The 23,446-nt window shown below is 39.2% G+C and overlaps 1 protein-coding gene across 1 annotated transcript; it reads right to left on the minus strand.

Annotated features, from left to right (window-relative positions):
- On the minus strand, positions 1-22,530 carry LOC124258266 (adhesion G protein-coupled receptor B1-like). The gene is made up of 22 exons (XM_046692333.1): positions 22,438-22,530; positions 21,898-21,992; positions 21,412-21,600; positions 15,998-16,072; positions 15,537-15,645; positions 14,997-15,104; positions 14,283-14,349; positions 13,903-14,023; positions 13,019-13,065; positions 12,580-12,691; positions 10,403-10,506; positions 9,798-9,900; positions 9,314-9,464; positions 8,739-8,808; positions 8,423-8,489; positions 8,096-8,181; positions 6,512-6,638; positions 5,651-5,692; positions 4,365-4,454; positions 4,154-4,190; positions 3,441-3,607; positions 1-538 (listed from the first exon to the last, which is right to left on the minus strand). The coding sequence occupies exons 1-22, from the start codon at positions 22,466-22,468 to the stop codon at positions 386-388; spliced, it is 2,151 nt and encodes a 716-aa protein (XP_046548289.1). The 5' UTR covers positions 22,469-22,530; the 3' UTR covers positions 1-385.
- Positions 22,531-23,446: the final 916 nt, after the last annotated feature.

Here is a 23,446-nt window from a genome sequence, read left to right on the forward strand (position 1 = left end):
TTAGCCACCATCAAAGAGGCCGGTTACCTTTTTTTGTCCTTCAGTATACATGAGCCGATTTTGCTCCTGATGAGGTGGTCTCGGTCTGGGTCTGGGATGCACAACACTCCATGGCCTAGTTGCCTATGGATCACTTACAACACATCAGGATATTGAGTATTGACTACGGCTGTGAACATCATTATACACAAGAGACTATGTGTTTATAGGTTGGCCAATAAGCTCACAATAAATATCACAAAGTTTGACCTTTGAGCACCACTGAACTGATATTCAACCTTGATATGCGCCATAGTCTGCGATCAAATAAGGGATGTTAAAGGATGATGATCGGGTTATTCTCCCAACTTAGTGTTGTGCATAGAGCGTTGTGAGGGACCTCTGTCTATAGGTGAGTTTTGAATGAAGGTCTGGCAATCTTCAAAACGGATGGTTCGTCTTCATCGTCAGAGTTTACGTAAACAGGATTCATGTACAATGGACCTGTGGGGTAGTCTGGTACACAGTGATCCATGTCGCCGGAACTCTCTGAATAATCCTGGAAAGATATGAATCATTAGAGAATTGAGAATGGTGTCACGATGAGAGTCAGGTGTAGTGATTGGTGGAGAACGGTGTCACAATGAGGATCAGGTCTTGCCATTGGTGGGGAACGGTGTCACAATGAGGGTCCGGTCTAGTCATTGGTGGGGGACGGTGTCACAATGAGGGTCAGATCTAGTCATTGGGGAACGGGGTCACAATGAGGGTCTGGTCTAGTCATTGGTGGGGGACGGTGTCACAATGAGGGTCAGGTCTTGTCATTGGTTGGGAACGGGGTCACAATGAGAGTCAGGTCTAGTCATTGGTGGGGGATGGTGTCACAATGAGAGTCAGGTCTAGTCACTGGTGGGCAACGGTGTCACAATGAGGGTCAGGTCTAGTCATTGGTTGGGAATGGGGTCACAATGAGGGTCCGGTCTAGTCATTGGTGGGGACGGTGTCACAATGAGGGTCAGGTCTAGTCATTGGTGGGCAACGGTGTCACAATGAGGGTCTGGTCTAGTCATTGGTGGGGGACGGGTTCACAATGAGGGTCAGGTCTTGTCATTGGTTGGGAACAGGGTCACAATGAGAGTCAGGTCTAGTCATTGGTGGGGGATGGTGTCACAATGAGAGTCAGGTCTAGTCACTGGTGGGCAACGGGGTCACAATGAGGGTCAGGTCAAGTCATTGGTTGGGAACGGGGTCACAATGAGGGTCAGGTATAGTCATTGGTGGGGAACGGTGTCACAATGAGGGTCCGGTCTAGTCATTGGTGGGGAAGGTGTCACAATGAGGGTCAGGTCTAGTCATTGGTGGGGAGAACAATGAGGTGTCACAATGAGGGTCAGGAGGGTCTTGGTCTAGTCATTGGTGGGGAACGGTGTCACAATGAGGGTCCGGTCTAGTCATTGGTGGGGACGGTGTCACAATGAGGGTCAGGTCTAGTCATTGGTGGGGAACGGGGTCACAATGAGGGTCTGGTCTAGTCATTGGTGGGGGACGGTGTCACAATGAGGGTCAGGTCTTGTCATTGGTTGGGAACGGGGTCACAATGAGAGTCAGGTCTAGTCATTGGTGGGGGATGGTGTCACAATGAGAGTCAGGTCTAGTCATTGGTGGGCAACGGGGTCACAATGAGGGTCAGGTCTAGTCATTGGTTGGGAATGGGGTCACAATGAGGGTCCGGTCTAGTCATTGGTGGGGACGGTGTCACAATGAGGGTCAGGTCTAGTCATTGGTGGGCAACAGGGTCATAATGAGGGTCCAGTTTTGTCATTGGTGGGGGATGGTATCACAATGAGAGTCAGGTCCAGTCATTGGTTGGGAACAACAGGGTCAATGAGGGTCAGGTCTAGTCACTGGTGGGCAATGGGGTCACAATGAGGGTCAGGTCTAGTCATTGGTTGGGGGAATGGGGTCACAATGAGGGTCCAATGAGGGTCCGGTCTAGTCATTGGTGGGCAACGGTGTCACAATGAGGGTCTGGTCTAGTCATTGGTGGGGGATGGTGTCACAATGAGGGTCAGGTCTTGTCATTGGTTGGGAACAGGGTCACAATGAGAGTCAGGTCTAGTCATTGGTGGGGGATGGTGTCACAATGAGAGTCAGGTCTAGTCACTGGTGGGGACGGGGTCACAATGAGGGTCAGGTCTAGTCATTGGTTGGGAACAGGGTCACAATGAGGGTCAGGTCTAGTCATTGGTGGGGGATGGTGTCACAATGAGAGTCAGGTCTAGTCACTGGTGGGCAACGGGGTCACAATGAGGGTCAGGTCTAGTCATTGGTTGGGAACGGGGTCACAATGAGGGTCAGGTCTAGTCATTGGTGGGGAACGGTGTCACAATGAGGGTCCGGTCTAGTCATTGGTTGGGGACGGTGTCACAATGAGGGTCAGGTCTAGTCATTGGTGGGGAACGGTCACACAATGAGGGTCAAATCTAGTCATTGGTGGGCAACAGGGTCATAATGAGGGTCCAGTTTTGTCATTGGTGGGGGATGGTATCACAATGAGGGTCAGGTCTTGTCATTGGTTGGGAACGGGGTCACAATGAGAGTCAGGTCTAGTCATTGGTGGGGGATGGTGTCACAATGAGAGTCAGGTCTAGTCACTGGTGGGCAACGGGGTCACAATGAGGGTCAGGTCTAGTCATTGGTGGGGAACAGGGTCACAATGAGGGTCCGGTCTAGTCATTGGTGGGGGACGGTGTCACAATGAGGGTCAGGTCTAGTCACTGGTGGGCACGGTGTCACAATGAGGGTCAGGTCTAGTCATTGGTGGGGGACGGTGTCACAATGAGAGTCAGGTCCAGATATTGGTTGGGAACGGGGTCACAATGAGAGTCAGGTCTAGTCATTGGTGGGGGATGGTGTCACAATGAGAGTCAGGTCTAGTCACTGGTGGGAAACGGGGTCACAATGAGAGTCAGGTCTAGTCATTGGTGGGGAACGGGGTCACAATGAGAGTCAGGTCTAGTCATTAAGGGGGAACGGTGTCACAATGAGGGTCCGGTCTAGTCATTGGTGGGCAACGGTGTCACAATGAGGGTCAGGTCTAGTCACTGGTTGGTAACGGTATCACATCAAGGGACGCAACTCTGTCATGGTAACCCGATGGCGTTGACATTGTTAACAATATCTATTATCGTCTATTAATGCATTGTTTTGTCAGACTAGATTAGGGGCAGTTAAGTAGCCTGGGGGTTAAATCGTTTGCTTGCCAAGCCAATCCCTCGGTTCGAATCCCCACATGGGAACAACGTGTGAAGTCCATTTATGGTGTTCCCCGCCGTGGCCTTGCCGGGATATATATAAAAGCTGCGTAAAATTAAATTCACTCTCTCAGACGCAGGCTGCCATCATTTAACCTTATATTGGTAAGTGCGGCGTTATACTAAAAAAACAGCAATTATACAAACCTGACTTGGCACCCTCTTTAACTCTCGTCGCACCTTGGGGCGGGGCAGGTACGCGCCGTTGTTGTAGGCAGCTTTCTGCCACGCTTCATTGTCTTGCAACATCATCTCCAACCTTGATGACGATGCCTTATCAGACTGGTCGTCGGAGTCGTAGTCGGTAGGAATCTCTACCAAACATTAAAAACTTGAACAGCTATACTGAACACAAATAATAAGGCAACATAATTACAATGAAACGCTGTTAAGTCGAACAACATATAAAAAAAATTCTTTAACGCGGATAAACCTTACTGCTCCAGAATAAACATAATAGACGCTATATGTAACACCTGCACTCCGCTATTCTCCAACTATGGATTACAAAATAAATATTTGATTATCCCACCAACTTATTGAGATGTCAATATGAAGCTGAAAAAAATCATTGCCGATCCATCCGTCTCGTTTTGGCAGTTTTGATGTGATTAGGAGCTCATGCTAGTCTATTCAAGTTCTAGATTAACGATAACTGGATATGTGAGTGTGAGTGAGTGAGTGCCGAAGACCCGGGTTCGATTCCCCACATGGGTACAACGTGTCAAGCCCATTTCTGGTGTCCACCGCCATGATATTGCTGGGATGTTGCTAAAAGCGGCGTAAAACTCATTCACCCACTCACTATAGAGAAACAGATTCTATTCTCATAAACGTGAAAAATATAAGAATCCAATTACCTGTCATATCTTCTTGAGGCTTCTTTTTTTCTTCATGCTTAAAAAATGATCAAAATATGACAGCAATAGATTGCGCAACAAATGTTTATTTAAAATATTGAGAAAATAACTTAATGTATAAATACTTGACCCATCTGCCAACTTATCGCGTGAATCAGTAAACGATTGAAAATATTCAGAATCTGATTTATGTAATAAATGCATGACCTACCTTCCAATTATTCCGCGAATCAGGAAGCGATTTGGATGTTGTTTTATTTGAGTCATAGCGGGCTTTGGCCTTTCGTATGCCTTCGATTATCTGAAGAACAGCATAACTACATCATACCTGATATTTTTACACACATACATTATATATAATACTTACATACATACATCGTATATGATACTTTACATACATAAATCATATATGATACTTTACATACTTACAGTATAAATGATACTTACATACATACATCATTTATAATATTTTACATACATACATCATATATGATACTTACGTACATTCATCATATATAATATTTTACATACATACATCATATATGATACTTACGTACATACATCATATATAATATTTTACACACATACATCATATATGATACTTACGTACATACATCATATATAATATTGTACATACATACATCATATATGATACTTACGTACATACATCATATATAATATTTTACATACATACATCATATATGATACTTACGTACATACATCATATATAATATTTTACATACATACATCATATATGATACTTACGTACATACATCATCATATATGATATTTTACATCATATACATACATACATATATCATACTGATATATTTACATACATCATATATGATACTTACGTACATACATCATATATGATACTTACGTACATACATCATATGTGATACTTACGTACATACATCATATGTGATACTAACTTACATGCATCATATGTGATACTTACGTACATGCATCATATGTGATACTTACACACATACATCATACATACATACGTACGTACGTACGTACGTACGTACATACATACATACATACATACATACATACATACATACATACATACATACATACATACATACATACATACATACATACATACATACATACATACATACACACGTACATACATGCATCATACATGTTACTTGCATGCATATATCACAAATGATACTTTTCATACATCCATCATATATGATACATTACAAAAATATGTCATATTTCATAATTTTTTTATCATATGTGATACATTCATACTATACATATGTCTTTCATGATATGTATGCGTCAAAAACAATGCTTTCATAGTGTCTCTGAAATGAACATATATAACAGAAAAAAGGGCTATAAAATTATTTCCATAAAAAATATAAAGCGGCCGAGACTTTCTTGTTTTTCAGAACTTGCTACATATTCAAGATCTCTGGAATATTTGTTTCAAGGTCTGTATGATATATGTTCCTGGCTGAAATACGTCATACTTACAGCTCTGTTGAAAAGGCAGTGCATCATAAATATCAGGAACCCCTGAAAGACATATACATGTTTTCTTTTCATATAAGCATTTAAACCATCATTAGTATATATATTTGCAAAGCAGAAGAAATGGTGACAGAAACCGCCACACCAATATCAACCAAATTGTCTCCGGAATGACAGCTCAATACTCAGATACATTCACTTGCAAAGACATTTCATGAATACCTACACTCCTATGTGAAATTAATGATAACCGCTTTCGTATTTATCATAAATGACCTTTTAGATACAGAAAACTGTGAGTTAGTGTGTGTGATTTTCCGGCGCTTTTAGCAATATGAGCGTTATCACGGCGTGGGACACCAGAAATGGGCTTCAAACATTGTACTCATGTACTCAACCCGGGTCTTCTACGTGACGTGTAAAATCTAGGTTACCCCCACCGCCCCAAGAAAAGTAAGAAGTATCCCCTTTTAACAGATTTTAATGTGTACTGGCGTTTCATTGAGTTTATTTAGCTTTATTGATAGCAAAGACTCTCTTACGAAATGTGTCCATTTCAAATGCACGTGTTCTTAACATAAGAATCCAAGTTAGAATTGGTCTTCAGCAAATCATTCTTGTCGTTAGAAGCGACTAAGGGGAACGGATGGTCAGTCTTACTAGCTTTGTTGACACATGTCATCGTTTCCCAATTGCGTTAATTGACGCGTTAATTGATGCTCATAGTGTTGATCATTAGATTGTCTGGTCCAGAGTCGATTATACAGCTGCCATACAGCTGGAATATTGATGAGTGCGGAGTTGAACAACAATCAATTATTTAATTGATCATAAATTGTAAAAATATGAGCCACTGAACATTACCTGCAGGGAATTGAAGCTTGCAAAGAGATACTGGAAGATTACTGTGTAGTCGTTGATTGCCAGAACACCAAACACCCATGTGACACCGAGAACTGGCATGAGAACACAAAGGCTTCGAACGGTTGTTCTGAAAGAGGAAACGTGGGAGACTGTCACGTGATATGGGTAGCCATGTTGTCTCTGACTGTTCACAGGAGTCAAAACAGTCCATTGATCGTGCAAGTGAATTTTCCATTCAGTAAAGCAAATTGTGCTACTACTACATGACCAAAGAGTTTAACAAGGTAAGGATGTCATGTATGGGAGGATTCCACGCCCTGCTACATTTGCAGTACCTTCAGCGACTTCTTCGGTTCACTGGTCCAAACCCCTTTCCCCTAGGCACATATAAGCCCGAGATTTCATCGGAGACTAGAGTCGTCGGGAATTGTCATGGGAACATATCGTAACTCGTTGAGAATAACGTATTTATTTTTAAAACATTAATACCCCTGTATGACCGCTTTTCCGGAAATAACCGAGTATGGATCAGACAATTCAGTGATTAGCAACATCACAACCATCGATCTGGACAACAGTGATACGATGACACCCATACCTGGCCAAGGGATCCCGTGATTCATGGGTTGCTAAAGAGGTTACTTACTTGATCTTCGGGGGGATTTGTTCATAATATTTTCTTGAATGCTTGTGATGTCGCACCACCTCCTTTTGAAAATGGTCTGACCATTCATGTATATAGCGACTATTTGCATCATGAGTATGGGACAAACCTGGAGTTAACCAGAACAGGTACAACTCTGGAATACGTCTTCGAGCATAAAATTCTAAATGTTGTCTCCCAAAACCCCTACATCCAATAACCCCTACATCCCAGTACCCCTACTATTGATCGCCTCCGTGGTGTAATGGTTAGAGCGTCCGCCCGGAGAGCGGAAGGTCACGGGTTCGATCCCCGACCGCGCCATACCAAAAGACGTTAAAATATGGTACTTGTTGGTCCCTGCCTGGCGCTCGGCATTAATGGGTACAACAAGGACTGGTCTGCTCGGAGTCAGTATAATGTGTCTGAATGGGGAATTCATGCTTCACTGCTGCATGGTATCTCAGTGGGCTAGCACTATAAAACCAGCTTCAGTCTGGGCTAGTACAAGCAGCCGCACATACACATACACACGCATCAACGTCGTCATATGAGCGAAATATTCTCGAGCACGACGTAAAACCCAATTTCACCTCACCTCACCCCTACTATTAGTTAACACAACACGCGGCATTTACCTGTCTGGCATAATGAACTGACCCAAAGGAGAGATTACAGAGTGGAGTACACAGTGTGAGATTAAGATGCACAGAGTATACAGGTGAGAAGGGAATAAGATTGTGCTGTTGATATTAGGGTTTTAATAATTTCACATATCACAACACATTGGGGTATAGTATTACTTTTAAAAAATGCAAAAATTGAAAAACGATCTGTCATTTGGTACCTCTTGGAGAATGGCATGCCCTCAGATAATATCATATAAAATATGTTCAGCATAGTATTGGAAACGGGACAATATTTCAAACATGGTTACTCACACAGCCCTCTCTCTCTTTCTCTTAGTGACCATCAGCTTTGTTGAACACAGTACCCGCATGATGATGATGATTATTACAGAGTTGGCCTGTATGAAATAACAATGACAATGGCAATAAGATGTAATTAAGAAGATGGCGAGGAGGAGAAGGAGGATGTAACAGTTGCACGGGGCTGGTTTGCTTTTTGCAAGATGTCATCCTGAGTGGAAAATGGCAACTTCATATCATTCTGAAGATATTTCAATATTTCTAAAATTATTCAGTTTTATCAATAACCCAAAACGTTATGTTTATTTCATTGTTTGGTCTGTTAGAACTTTGCCTTACAAGTATTACAAAGAGAACTGGTCCAACGAACGCATAAAGCACACCATCGGTGATCGTAAGCCAGCAACTGAAACAGAAATTCCGATAATTAACAACTGTTCCTGTAATTAAGTCATTCCATTTACATCAATTGTCATCCGTAACACCGTCCGAAATATATTTTCACATATATGTTCCTTTCCTCAGAAAAAGAGTAAATAACATACCCTTATTCTAAGAATTAATGACTACACAAAACTCGTGCATGAATGAGAATATTCTGTTATCTTTAACGGATTTCAGCAATAACAGTTAATTATAAGGTAGTCCAACTTACAACTGGTCATTTCCGTACCCCTCCAATTTGGTGACCCCCAGGGTAATACCAACTATAACTGCCGGCACACCTGTTGGGACAGGTGAAACAAGGTTTTACAAAAAAAACTTATATTATCAATACTTTTATAACTAAAGACATATGTTTCAGAATTAACAACAGAAATTGTTATTTTTCCATTTGATAAACTGAATAGCCTACAGAAATACATTGTGAGTTTTGTAATTATATATATATATTATTTTGATACTATATGTATATCAGCATTAGGATAAGCCAAAATTACGACGCGTTTGCGAATGTTTTGTTTGTTGTTAATGTCGTACGCGGCAGTATACCAGCTATATGTAGGCGGTCTGTACAATCCTGTGTTCAACAACATGATCTACGCATTTGGGATACGATGACATGTGTAAACCAAGTCAATGTGTCTAACCACCCGATCCCATTAGTCGCCTTAATCACGTCAGACATGGTTTACTGAAAATCACTTCTAACCCCGACTGAGTTAGGTCGAATGCTGTAAGAAAATTGATGAACAAGAAATCGCGGCAAGCTTAAAGTGTCAGGATTACCCCATGCTAGAGTCAGCAAGATCTTCTGCTTGGAACTATCCCTGAAGACATGCACCACTTGAATGGCGATGTCGACTCCTTGGGCAAACATGAGGGAGAAAGCAGCCAGGAAAAAGTAGTGCAGCATGGCGGAGACGGCTGTACACACGGCCTGGAAAAATGCACGGGGGCGAATGATTAACATGTAACTATAATCAATAGCAGCCTGGAAAACATGGACGAGGGCGAATGATGAACATGGAGCTATAATCAATAGCAAGAGACCATCTGTACGGCCTCTGTCAGTAGCATTTAGATGCACCACGTTGGAATATTTTCACCGAGAAGGTAGCCTGTAAATGAGATGGATAAACAAAAGAGACCTTGGCCTGTACTAAACCGGCCAGGAAGACAATGTAGGCCAAGGTCAAGGTTCATAAGGATGGCAGACTTGGAGGACCAAACATTCCTGTATAACAAACCGCTACTTGTGTTATAACCTTACCTTGTTTTCCGTTCTCTCCACGCCAGTCAGGAAGACGATGTAGGCCAAGGTCAATGCGATACATAGGTTCACCAGGATGACGGACTTGGAAGAGCGAACGTATCTATATACAGGAAGAGGTGATAAGTGTCTGAGCAGGTGGTATGTAGTTGGTGTAACAATATTAACAACTGGCGGGATATGACCCGTACAGTGTATGTGCGGAACACATCCGGAATATCGACACACTGTCATTAGATGAGCGAAGGGACAACTGAATTACCTCACTCAGAAGATCGAGTGAAAACTGAATAGGTGCTCTCCATTAAGTTAGTGAACGGAAGATTGTGGTGTATTTCTCTTTTACCAATATAACATCCATATTTCGACCTCAAAGTTAGCATTTGACTGAATGACCATTTTTATCAACATAAACAAATAGAATATATATGAGATTTCAATAGTGTGTTATTCTTCGGCAATAGTCTATTATAAACTAAAAATATCCTGGTTTGCAATCATTACAAGTACAGTATTGCATGTGTCTTAACGTATCATCTGAGTAGTTTCAGCAGCAGCGAGCATGGTATCCATATACTGGCAGTAAAGTACCCAGCGCCCCCTACCTCCACAAACACGCGTGTGCCAGTACTGTCACCACGCAGCCCAGGATAGACAAGGAACAGCCTACTATGGAAATGATCTTCAGTGCATTCAGGTCCTCCTCCGGCTGGAAGAGCAAACATAAAGGTCATGTTTCTCCTAACAATATTGATGGTCCTACGTAACTTTGCCTTGTCCCTTGCTAATTAACACAAGTGTAAAGTGAATTCTTAACGGTGCCTCACAATGTAAATTACATTCTTAACGGCATCACGACATGTAAATAAATGGTTAACGTCACTAGATGTAAAGTAGGTTGTTAACGGTGTCACTAAGTGTAAAGTAAGTTATTATGGGCCAACAGTCAACAAAACAAATACAGAAATACATCGAAACTAACGTTTCAATGTGAAATTCTTAACGCCGCCTCAATGTGTAATAAAATCACTAAGTGAAAGTAGATGGGTAACGTCACCAGATGTAAATTAACGTTGTCCACATTGCAATGGTGTCATTAAGTGTAAACAGAATTCATGACTGCATCGCTAACTGCACAGTAAACAGTAAACGGTTACACTAAGTGTAACGTAAGAGGTTAAAGAGGCCACTAAGTGTAAAGTAAGTTGTTAATTGTTTCACTTAGTGTAAAGTAAGTTGTTAATGGTTTCCCTTAGTGTAAAGTAAGTTGTTAATGGTTTCACTAAGTGTAAGGTAAGTTGTTAATGGTTTCACTTAGTGTAAAGTAAGTTGTTTATGGTTTAACTAAGTGTAAAGTAAGTTGTTAATGGTTTAACTAAGTGTAAAGTAAGTTGTTAATGGTTTCACTAAGTGTAAAGCAAGTTGTTAATTGTTTCACTAAGTGTAAAGTAAGTTGTTAATGGTTTCACTAAGTGTAAAGTAAGTTGATAATTGTTTCACTTAGTGTAAAGTAAGTTGTTAATGGTTTCACTAGTGTAAAGTAAGTTGTTAATTGTTTCAGTAAGTGTAAAGTAAGTTGTTAATAGTTTCACTTAGTGTAAAGTAAGTTGTTAATGGTTTAACTAAGTGTAAAGTAAGTTGTTAATGGTTTCACTTAGTGTAAAGTAAGTTGTTAATTGTTTCACTAAGTGTAAAGTAAGTTGTTAATGGTTTCACTTAGTGTAAAGTAAGTTGTTAATGGTTTCACTCAGTGTAAAGTAAGTTGTTAATGGTTTCACTTAGTGTAAAGTAAGTTGTTTATGGTTTAACTAAGTGTAAAGTAAGTTGTTTATGGTTTCACTAAGTGTCAAGCAAGTTGTTAATTGTTTCACTAAGTGTAAAGTAAGTGTTAATGGTTTCACTATGTGTAAAGTAAGTTGTTAATGGTTTCACTAAGTGTAAAGTAAGTTGTTGATTGTTTCACTTAGTGTAAAGTAAGTTGTTAATGGTTTCACTTAGTGTAAAGTAAGTTGTTAATTGTTTCACTAAGTGTAAAGTAAGTTGTTAATTGTTTCACTTAGTGTAATGTAAGTTGTTAATGGTTTCACTAAGTGTAAAGTAAGTTGTTAATTGTTTCACTTAGTGTAAAGTAAGCTGTTAATTGTTTCACTATGTGTAAAGTAAGTTGTTAATGGTTTCACTAAGTGTAAAGTAAGTTGTTAATTGTTTCACTTAGTGTAAAGTAAGTTGTGAATGGTTTCACTAAGTGTAAAGTACGTTGTTAATGGTTTCACTTAGTGTAAAGTAAGTTGTTAATGGTTTCACTAAGTGTAAAGTAAGTTGCTATGGGCGAACGGTTACCACATTAAATGCTGAAATGCAGCAAACCTACCCTTCCATGTGAGACTGACTGCCCTGAAGAATCATTTTTATACGGTTAGGTCCGTATAATGCTATACGGTTACTTGATTTGAGTGACCAGTCATATAAATTTAAGCGCTGATTATTTTCTGACTTTGAAGGGTGATGAAGTAGCCTTGTGCTTCAAGCGTTCACTCATCACGCCAAAGACCAGTGTTCGATTCCCCACATGTCCAATGTATGAAACATATTTCTGGGGTAGAGATATTGCTGGATTATTGCTAAATGCGGCGTAAAACCATCACTCACCCTCTGGCTTTAAGTTTTATATCTAAATCTTGATGATTAATGTATTTCATGTCCAGAGACAAAAAATCATTCAGTAAATGAACCTTAAACCATGTCGAGAAATTTAGATTACGAATCAATTTAAAGCTTATACCACTGTCCTTCCTGGACTCATGAGGATGGCGAAGTTAGTGAGGTGGTCACATTCACATCTTGTGAAGGAGTTGTTCACTTCGTAGCTTGTGCAGCCATCCGTGAACCAGGAACTGGAACAAAAAATTACAGGTATGTCTTGAAATCAGATGGTTCGGATGGCAAATCATTCTGAACATGTAACTATAATCAATAGCAAGAGTAAATAGTATATGAGAGCAGTGATATAACGTAGCCCTGGCCTATACTAAACCGGACAGGAAGGTCATGTAGGTCAAGGTCAAGGTTCACAAGGTTGACAATCAGCGTGTGTGTAACATCACATATGGCACAGTAAGCCCCCAAACATCTTCATTTGGCTCCCACGATGACCAAAGGGGTCTGAGGACATGGTTCCAAACCTATGAATGGAGGTTTCGAGATGTTACAAAAATAATTACCTTTTATCGAAATCCCAATATCCACAGGCTGGTTCTGAGTAGTTCGTCTGAAATGGTATTACATATTAAGGATATATCGTGTGAACAACAATGCAAGAAAGCGCAGTTCGTTACACCCGTCAGTTCTTATATGAATCTTCGTTATAAACGTAGGTTACATGCCTTGAAGCAGTTTCCTTAAGAAACGTCCATCTGTTACAATGATGATGTTTTATAACAAACACCCTACTCCTGATCGTTTGATTCATTGAAGCAGTAAACGTGTATGACGTGTTTTATTTTGGAAACAGGATCACTACTCAAACAACAAGAGGTTTGAGGTGAGTTGAAGTGAGGTGAGGTGAAATATGGTTTAACGTCGTACGTAAAAATATTTCGCTCATATGACGACATGCATGCGTGTGTATGTGTGGCTTGTACTAGCCCAGACTTAAGCTGGTTTTATAGTGCTTGCTCACTGAGATACCCCACTCAGACACATTATACAGACTCCGAGCCGACCTTGTTGTACCCATTAATGCCGAGAGCCAGGCAGGGAATAATAAGTACCATATTTTAACGTATTCTGATATGACGCGGTCGAGGATCAAAGCCGCGACCTTCCGCACTCCGGGCGGACGCTCTAACCACTACACCACGGAGGCTGTTAACAAGAGGTTTGAAGAAGCCTAGTGATTAAAGCGCTCGCTCGTCACACCGAATACCAGTGTTCGATTCCCCACATGGGTACCATGTGTGAAGCACATGTCTGGTGTTCCCCGCCTTGATATTGCTTGAATGTTGCTAGAAAAAGAATATTGCTAAAAACCACATTCATTCACTCACTCACTAACAGGCTCACTCAAGAACACCGCTGCTTTACTAAGCAGTAGTACGACAAGTACCTGTATATTGTGAAAGTTAAGTGATACGTTCATATTGAGACTTGAGAACTCCTTTCCTTCGATTTGGACAGCAAGTGCAAGAATTTGAGAATTGACCTCTTTGTCCATGGCTACGTTCCCACTGAAAATACATACACACCATCGGCGTGAGTCCTTTCACAAAACGAAGACCACTATTGTGGGTATGTGATTATTTTCTCTCTCCAACAATAATATTTTTTTTATTCAGAGATTGTTTCTTTAAATAGACATTTATGATGTTAAGGAACACTTCAATTTTAACGGTCAAGTTTTTATTCAAGGTCGAGACACTCCTTTTATTATGATTAATGGTGTTTGTGTTCTACAATGTTTACACTCGAAGTACCATCCTTTCTAACCTGGACATGGTTGTCGGTAGGAAATCTGCCATTGTTTTGTAAAACGCTGCAACGTATGTAATTTGTTCTGAAAAAGTCAAATAAAACCAAATTCCATCAATAAAGTCAAATATAATGAGGGAAAAAAATAAGGGATCACATGAAAGCACAAGTGTTCCTTTTTTGTTTCCAGGTTTCTCCACAAGTGTTGTATCGCATAGCTTGTGAGGAAACCTGGAAACAAATAAAGGAACACTTGAGCTTTCTTTTGATCCCTTATTTTTTTCCCTCAGTATATATCAAATATATAGTGATTTTTGGCAATCGTTTAGTGCAACACAGGCTACTCACTATAAATGTCAAGTAAGAAGATCATCAATACTTTACGACACTGTACACACGGTATAAATACAGTAAAATACTGTTATAACGAACTCAGACGGACCACACAATTTAGTTCGCCGAAGACCCGGGTTCGATTCACGACAAGGGTACAATGTGTGAAGTCCATTTCTGGAGTCCTTTGCCGTGATATTACTTGAATATTGCTAAAAGCGGTGTAAAACCAAATGCACTCAATAACAATTTGCTGACAAGATATTGGCTACAAGTACACAAGGATCGTGGCTTGTCACAGGCAAAACACTTTCCAAAATATTTACATTTAATCTTTAAAAAATCTTCATAAAAGTTTAACTGTATATATTCTTTCGTATGTCAGTTTATGTATTTTACCAGAATCACGGAAGTTCTCCTTTGGAAGTGTCAAATAGTCCCCAATTTCCTCCAGTCCCAGTGAGGAGAACATAATATCTTTCCTTGTAATATTCGCAACTTCCATCACTGAAACGAATCACACAACAGTAAGAAAATATTTACATCTTGATAAAACAAATCAGTTAGGTAGATATTTTACGGTTATCATACATTTTAGAAAGATTTCAGTTATTTCAAACCATTTACCTATAATGCGGATAGTTCTGTCTAAACTAGTAGCCTTGAATTGTTCAAATCTCCATGCTTTTACCAGAAGCTCCATCTTACCAAAGACTTCATACTTTGTCAAGAATGCTTAGTGTTGGCCATTGGCATGCCTAAGATATCATACATTTAGGTGTGTATAATTTGATATACACATTTGTTTCTTGTTCATATGTCATGAGAATGAAATACAAACACGTGCGTCCCATATTAATACTAATATAGTTTGATACCGTTTAACACTTCGTTTTAAACAACTATACTTTTGTGGTCAAGTCGGATCACCAGTCTTACCTAAAGTTGAACTGTTAACTCTCAAAGGTGTGTTGACTGCCTGTGATTTAGCAGCAGACAAACCGAAGGATGTGACTGATCTCATCAAAGACGCAGCTTTTGTCTCATCCTTAATGAAAAATACATATTCTTTAAACAAAATTATAACATCATCTGTAACATGCGCTTTTTTCTGGAAATGCTTAAAAAGATGATTCATGAAAATTTAAGAATAGATTAATCTATGCAAAAAGGAAGAACTTGTCAATGTTTGTAGATAATTCAATAGGAATCAGTACTGACTGAATTGCACCTGACAGTGTTGAATTCAACAGAACGGAGATAGTAGAGACATCATGTGGTTGGCAGTACACGCAGTACATGTGTTATTGGTCACCATTTGAATTCTTAAAGGAATCGATTGATATCCCTTTTGAAATGTGTTCGACTTACCACAGGCTCGGAAGCACCGTTAAACTCACCGTATTCTGAACCTGTTTCCAGGTTTGTTGGCTCGTGTTCACAGACAGAATGTTGTCAATCACGTTGATGAAAGTCTAAAAATAAAAGTCAACCACTTGAGCTAAAAACATACACATACACGTATGCCTTTGTGTTTGTTGCAGATGCCTTGTGACTTGTGCTACTCTAAAGTTGTGAGCAAAGGGATTTTAAATGAATATTTATAACATGTGACATTATGACGTTAATGTTCCTCTGTGACATGCAGATGTGTCATCCCATTTTCATCTGAGGGTAACTATTTGACATGAACATACATAAATCGTTGTAAGAGGGTGTTCGAATTTATGCACTCCAAAAATATAGATATAAGTTTTAACATCTGAATACGACGCACATCGAATTGATTGGTCTGGAAGAAGGTTAAGCATGAAAATATAAACTTTCTTATGTAAAGAATATTTATTGTTGATATGACGGTACACACAGCCATCTTGCCCTTGAATCAATCAAAACAAATATTATTAGTGAACCGACTAGAGTTACAGAACATGTCTGTACTTTATTAGATATTGCCAGCGATGATGTCGAAGTCATAGACTCTGGTAGAAATATCAGTGATTATAAAGATACCTACACTTATATCAATGCTTATATATCTATACAAGTGGCTTATACTAGAGACGTATGGTATTATAAGAAAGGTATTTTGAAAAATTGAATCAACTGATCGATTTACAAGACTGGTTTTCCATGTTTCATAATTGCAAGGATATCAATGAAGCTTGTCAGTTATTTTATGAACATTTTAGTTTTATCTAAAGCAGTGCGTCCCAACAAGAGTTGTCACCATCAGACCCAATGACAAGATCTGGTATGATTTAAAACTAAGAAGAGAAAGCAGGAAAAGAGATCGATTCAGGACTTAAAAAATATAGAAAGCAACGCAACAAAGTAAATAATATGAAAGCTTATGCCAAAGAAATGTTTTACTCAAACTTAAATGAACTATTATTTGAAATGTATACAGAAAACAAATCTTCTTATTGGAAACTCCACGCTACATTGTAAAATCTTCCGGTTCCAGCTCAACTATTCCAGGTTGAAAAGAGAACAGCAGCGATGAGCACCCATCTATTTTCTCTGAATTGGTTAAAGCTGACAGGCTCAATGAATATTTTCAATCAGTTTCAAACCTTAATGATGAATACATACAACTTCCTAGTTTTGACAAAGAACTGATGCATCAATTTATATGATAACTTTAACAGTGAAAGACATTTCTGATATCATTAATTCAATTCCTACCAAGAAAGCAACTGGACCAGATAAAATTAGTCATCCAATGTTGAAGAAAACTGTTAACTCTATAAGCAGTGTTTTTGTTCATTATTTAATCTTTCTCTTAGATCGAGTACTTTCCTAAATGTTCGGAAAAAGGCCCTTGTTTTGCCGCTATTTAAAGGTCACATGCAACGTAAAACACAACTTTGCAGATTCTGATACCTTTCGGTATGGACATACCGAAACAATTAGTCAAAAATGCAAATTCAACTTATAAAGTTGAAAAATAACGCGATGAAAAAAAACGCGCGAAATCGGAGTTCAAACGTTTCACTAATTTTCCCCAGACTTTTCCGGGGAAAACGGGTTTCAACAGCTGGGCTGCGCTCATAGCACGTGCGCAAGTAAATAGGTTCGCGAAGCTTGGAAGCGGGTTGTCGGGTGAATACTCGGTGAAGGCTTTGGTGTGAGCTATTTTTCTAATGTTTTGTTGATATCTCACAGGCGCGAGCTTTTTATATGTTATGACAGTAAATTAACTGTTTATATAATTTCATTTGTCTAATTCACCACACGTTCTTCTTACCGAGTCACTTTCTCATTCGATACTTAAAAGCAATGTCATTATTTAGCGTTGACACAATTTCTAACTGTGATATAGATATGTCGTTGTCACAGACAAAACTCAATGTCTTGTTTTATTGACACCTGTGTGTCTGCCTGCCTGTCTGCTAATGACAATATTCAATACACAGCTGCTATCACTGACCACATGCAATTCGAACTTAACACCAATCAGGCTATACACCATAAACAAAAGGCATTGATTTATGGCCCGAGTTCGGTCTCTGTCACATTATGTAATTACACAGACAGGTAGGTGTGATACTTGAACACATGACATGTTATGATGTCTGTTGATGTTATACGCAAAAAATGAGCATGTATTTACAAAACCCAACGTCTCTATATATACACACACAATGAAGGCGGCATCTGCTAATGAACCAGCCGTTACACTTGAGTGCACAACCACCCGCTCTGACTGGGTTCGGTATCCTGGCTGCTTCGTTTCGAGGGAGCTAAACCCAAGTACAAAATATTGCACTTTTGATTTGCGATTATACGCTTATAATTTTGTTTATTTGTTTTTTCATAATCAGCAATGCATATTATATGTTATGAAGAAGTGATAATTGTGTTTAAATTATGTTTGATTTTTTGGTTGCATGTGACCTTTAAGAAAGGTGACAATTTAATTGTATCAAATTATAGGCCGATATCACTAAGCCGGAGTCTCACAGGGTTCAGTTTTGGGTCCTTTTCTTTTCATTATGTATGTGAACGACATAGCCGTTGTATTAAATTGCTTAACAAGATTGTTCGCTGATGTCACATCACTCGGTGCATCTTCCAATAACATGCAATCATTGCAAGTAACTATGAATGAACATTTAAGCTCGTTGAGTGATTCCAGTCTGGTTACTCAAATACAATCCAGGTAAGACAGTCTGTATTGTTCTCGACCAAATTATGTCTGTATGGCTGTAACAATAAAGCTGTTCATTTTAATAAACATTTTGGTGTAACATTCTCTTCAAATAGAGGCTGGTCCCACCACATAAATGATATTTTAAAGAAAACCTCCAAAATGATAAATTCCATGAGAAAGTTAAGGTTTTTGTTAAAAAGAACAACAATAAATAAGATCTACTCTGCTTTTATTCGGCCTCATTTTAAATATGCGTGTGAATTATATCCAGGAACAGTTACAGTTAGAAGCAGCCCGTATAGTGACAGGACTTCCACAATATACTTCTCATGATCATTTGTGTTTAGAAGTTGGTAAGTGAACGTAGAAGAAAAAAGAAAACTGCGTATTTTATACGATTCTTCACAATATTGCACCATCATACATCTGGAATTACTGCCTACATATGTTGGCCAAAAATCATCTTATAACCTTCGCAATTCTTTAAACTTCTCCCTTCAATTCACTCGATTGAAACTTTCCTCATAATAGAAATAAGAAACATAGATTCTTTAGCAGGTTTTAAATTGAAAACTCAAAGAAAACTAAATGCAGCCACATTCTTTTGGTCTGGTACAAGAAAACATTATTCACACAAAACTGAGGTACTATACAAGTCCGCATAATTACGATTTATTTAGAATTAGATCAGATGCTTCTTGTACTTGTGGTTATCCTTGTGAAAATTCATGAATTGATCTTTTAGAATGTTCTTTGTATACAACGCAGCGTAAAGATTTGTGTGTAAATGTAAATGCTGTCGTTAAGCATCATATACCTACTAATCTAGATTTATTGTTATTTGGTCATGTTACAGTATCACTATATGAAAATGAGTTATAATTTGAACATGTACATAGTTATATATAAAGATCACAGGAAGATTTTAGTAATTCTATTCTTGTATATATTATACACATCCCCTTTAAAAGATTTCATTCAACTAATCCCTGTTGTCAATGTTTTTATATTGTAAATATGTAATATCTGAGAGAGGACGTTCCTAAGTTGGATAACTTGTGCCTAATCCAATTCATCTTTGAATAAAATATGTTTTAAGTAAAACATTAAACCCTTCCCGTTGGCTACTTAATGTCACTGGTAGAAATATATATGATATCAATGATATCAGCAGCTCTACAAATTCTACAGAAATACTTACATATTAATTTAGTGGTTGGTTTGTTGTTTAATACAGAGATTGAAAAATACGATGTGCCGTTGTGATGGATAATCAATGATCGAGGGAAAACAAAGCGCCTTTGAGCAGTTGTACTGGATATCGGCGCTATATCTCTCTCTCTGTGTGTGTGTGTGTGTGTGTGTGTGTGTGTGTGTGTGTGTGTGTGTGTGTGTGTGTGTGTGTGTGTGTGTGTGTGTGTGTGTGTGTGTGTGTGTGTGTGTGTGTGTGTGTGTGTGTGTGTGTGTGTGTGTGTGTGTGTGTGTGTGTGTGTGTGTGTGTGTGTGTGTGTGTGTGTGTGTGTGTGCAAGTATAAAGCACTGTCAGAAATAGAAAAAACTGTTTTTAGGCTGTTACTCTGTATCCCTAAACTTACACAACTGCAAATAGCATACTAGTGTGTCGAAATAACCAACTTCTGCCTAACTTGGCATTATGTGGGATGCGTAATAGGATATCCAGAAAAGCATATTTACTCGTAAAATCGGGCAAAACTTAGAAGAAATACGAATAGCTGCTGAAAATAATTTCTATTGATTAACATCTTACGTGTCTTTCATTCATAAATTTTATGTTGAGATATGTAACAGAGTATGATACCCGATAACCATAGAAACGCATCGTATTAAATGTCTCAAAATATATAGGTGGCATGACCACCCGAAGATGGATATTATTTGTAAATTGTTATGACATGCGTGACTTCCCCAGTATAATTGCCCTAAAGGATTATGTTATCTTAGCTGATATCTCTATCCCCCAACGATCGTCTGCGACACCATCCAGGTTTTACTTTTGAGACGACCCCTCCTATCTGTTTCTTTTTATAGTGACAGTGAAACTCCATGGTAGCTACATCCTTAATAGTTTCAGCATGAAAGTTATTATTTTTACGTCAGCTATCGTTTATAATGAAGCTACGTCTAATTTCAAATAGGGCATTTAAAAAGTGCCCTTTGTAATACAATATCGTTGCATTCTAATTTGCATAAAGCCATGGTCTGTTCCAAATAAGTCGTTTTAGACTTACAAAAAAACGCATTGCTCATTTCTGCACTAATTTCCCCTCAGTAAAGTCCCTTTTCTCCGTTTCCTATCTCTCTACCACCGCGACTGTAGTTAGGCCGAACTTAGTTTAACAGATATTTCACACTTTCACATATCAACTACATAAATTGCAGAGATAAATGAGAAAATACATTTTTTTCCTATTTCCGACAGTACTTTAGTATTGGCTGTGATGCGTTGACTAGCATGGACGAAGTAATTATGTGGATGTGTCAAGTCAACGAGCCTGACCACCTGATCTCGTTAGTTGCAAGCATTGGATGCTGAAGACCACTACTAACCTAGATCCTCACGGGTATTAATTAAGCGAAGTTTATATCGAATATTACGATTTCATTCTTATGCAAACATCCCTTTTCGATTCAAGTCACCTGTGTAGTGGCACTGTCAATAGCAATTGCGGCTGACTTGCTCACTGCAGTCACAAGCTTGTCCACAAGGTCAATGGATGTGTCCAGATCTCCCGAAGAAGAGTCGTTGTTCTTGGTAGCCTTCTGGAGGCTGTCCAGTACATCCTTCACAGCATCACTAGACGCACCTCCCTCGGTGATTGCAGTTACCTGTGGAGTAGAAATACATACGCAAAGAGTGAGTGAGTGAGTCTAGTTGTACGCCGAACTCAGCAATATTCCAGCTACATGGCGGCGGTCTGTAAATAATCGAGTCTGGACCAGACAATCCATTTATCAACAGCATGAGCATCGATCTGCGCAATTCGGAACCGATGACATGTGTCAACCAAGAACGCGAGCCTGACCATCCGATCCCGTTAGTCGCCTCTTACGACAAGAATAAATAATAAACAATAGATAAATATGTTCACTGCTTTTCAAGCATCGCATGGTAACTTGACTCACCTCTTCCTCTATCTGAGCTATCTCTTCTCTCACGCACGTTATGTAGTTTGATTCTTTCCACTCACCAGTGACGTCACAGACACGTCCAACGTCACCTTAAAGATTAAATACGTTGTGAAGGAGGTGTTCTACTCATACCGCATGTATAAATGAACATAATACCTCCTCTGAAACCAAATATCGCAATGGCGAGGCTCTCACAATTAGATGCTGAGTATTGTGTTGTTTACAATGAAATATACGAAATCATATGAAATCCCATACCCAACGTATAAAGGCTATAATGAGGTAGATGTCTTATATCTAAAGTGTTTTCAGAAACTAGGCAGTAGCCGCAGTTGTCTTTCACAATGCGATTCAAGGAGATAATGTATAACGAACACAGATGTCCATCGATTTCAAAATACTTACTTGGAAGATAATATAATCAATTTTCCTTTAAATGTTAACATACACGGTTACCATAAGGATGCAGACACTTAAATATGCTACAATGTATCAAATAATTCCAAATGTTCTAATCATTAAACCAGAACCCACCTTGAAATCCAACAGGGCAGGGCAGCACCATGGTCGTATTTCCGACAGTCTGAGGCCACTCTGTTCCTCTGGAGTCTGTGGTTTGTGGACACACTTTGTCTGGAAGAAAAAGACAATACTTTATTACTTTAAAAGGAATTCGTTTTGGATCACAAAGCTTGACAGAAATACAAATGAATTACAACATAAAATATGACATTACTGAAAGGACAAAAATAGATAAATATGTGCTCAAATGTAATTAAATGAATAAAATCATAAGTGGACATTCAACATTTCTTTAAAGTTGCAATACTTTGAGGTATAAAAGACGTTCGAGCTCCTTTAGTCTTGGTGATGGGCACTGTGTATGGGCGGCAAAAAGATAAAAGCTTATACTCCAGATTTTATAAATGTTTTGGGTCTTTAATGATTTTTTTCAGACGTTAAAAGTACTCATAGAAAGTGGTATAAAACAACATCAAAACAGATTGGGAAACATTAAAAGATCTCAGTTTGCGCATTAGTTGGAGGCGTTGTTGACATTTACTATGTTTACTATATAGAGCATCTGTGTTGGTGGGGCGGTGGGGTAGCCTAGTGGTTAAAGTGTTGGCTCGTCACGCCGAAGACCCGGGTTCGAATCCCCACAGGGGTACAATGTGTTAAGCCCATTTCTGGTGTCCCCAGCCGTGATGTTGCTGGAAAATTTACTAAAAGCGGCATAAGACTAAACTCAGTCAGTCTGTGTCGGTATTCCAACAACGTGTGACTGTCACTGGTTGGCAGTGATCCTTGAACACGATGGTGCAGTGGGAGTTGTACGGTCGACTCCGCTTTTCGCATAGATTTCTTATGTCCATTGAAAGAGTGTTACCTCCCTCCCTTATTTTAGCAAGGGTGGCTGTTTCTGTGCAGTTGGTGGCTCCACACCCGTAGACGCCAGCTGCATCAGTCGAGTTCAGCATCAGAATTTCCACTCCATCTACGACTCTCACGATCTTCGATCGATCTGTATTGAAAGGGCACG

Source organism: Haliotis rubra, unplaced genomic scaffold (assembly GCF_003918875.1).
Source record: "Haliotis rubra isolate DU_JTF1 unplaced genomic scaffold, ASM391887v1 Scf689, whole genome shotgun sequence".
NCBI classification, from domain to species: Eukaryota; Metazoa; Mollusca; class Gastropoda; order Lepetellida; family Haliotidae; genus Haliotis; species Haliotis rubra.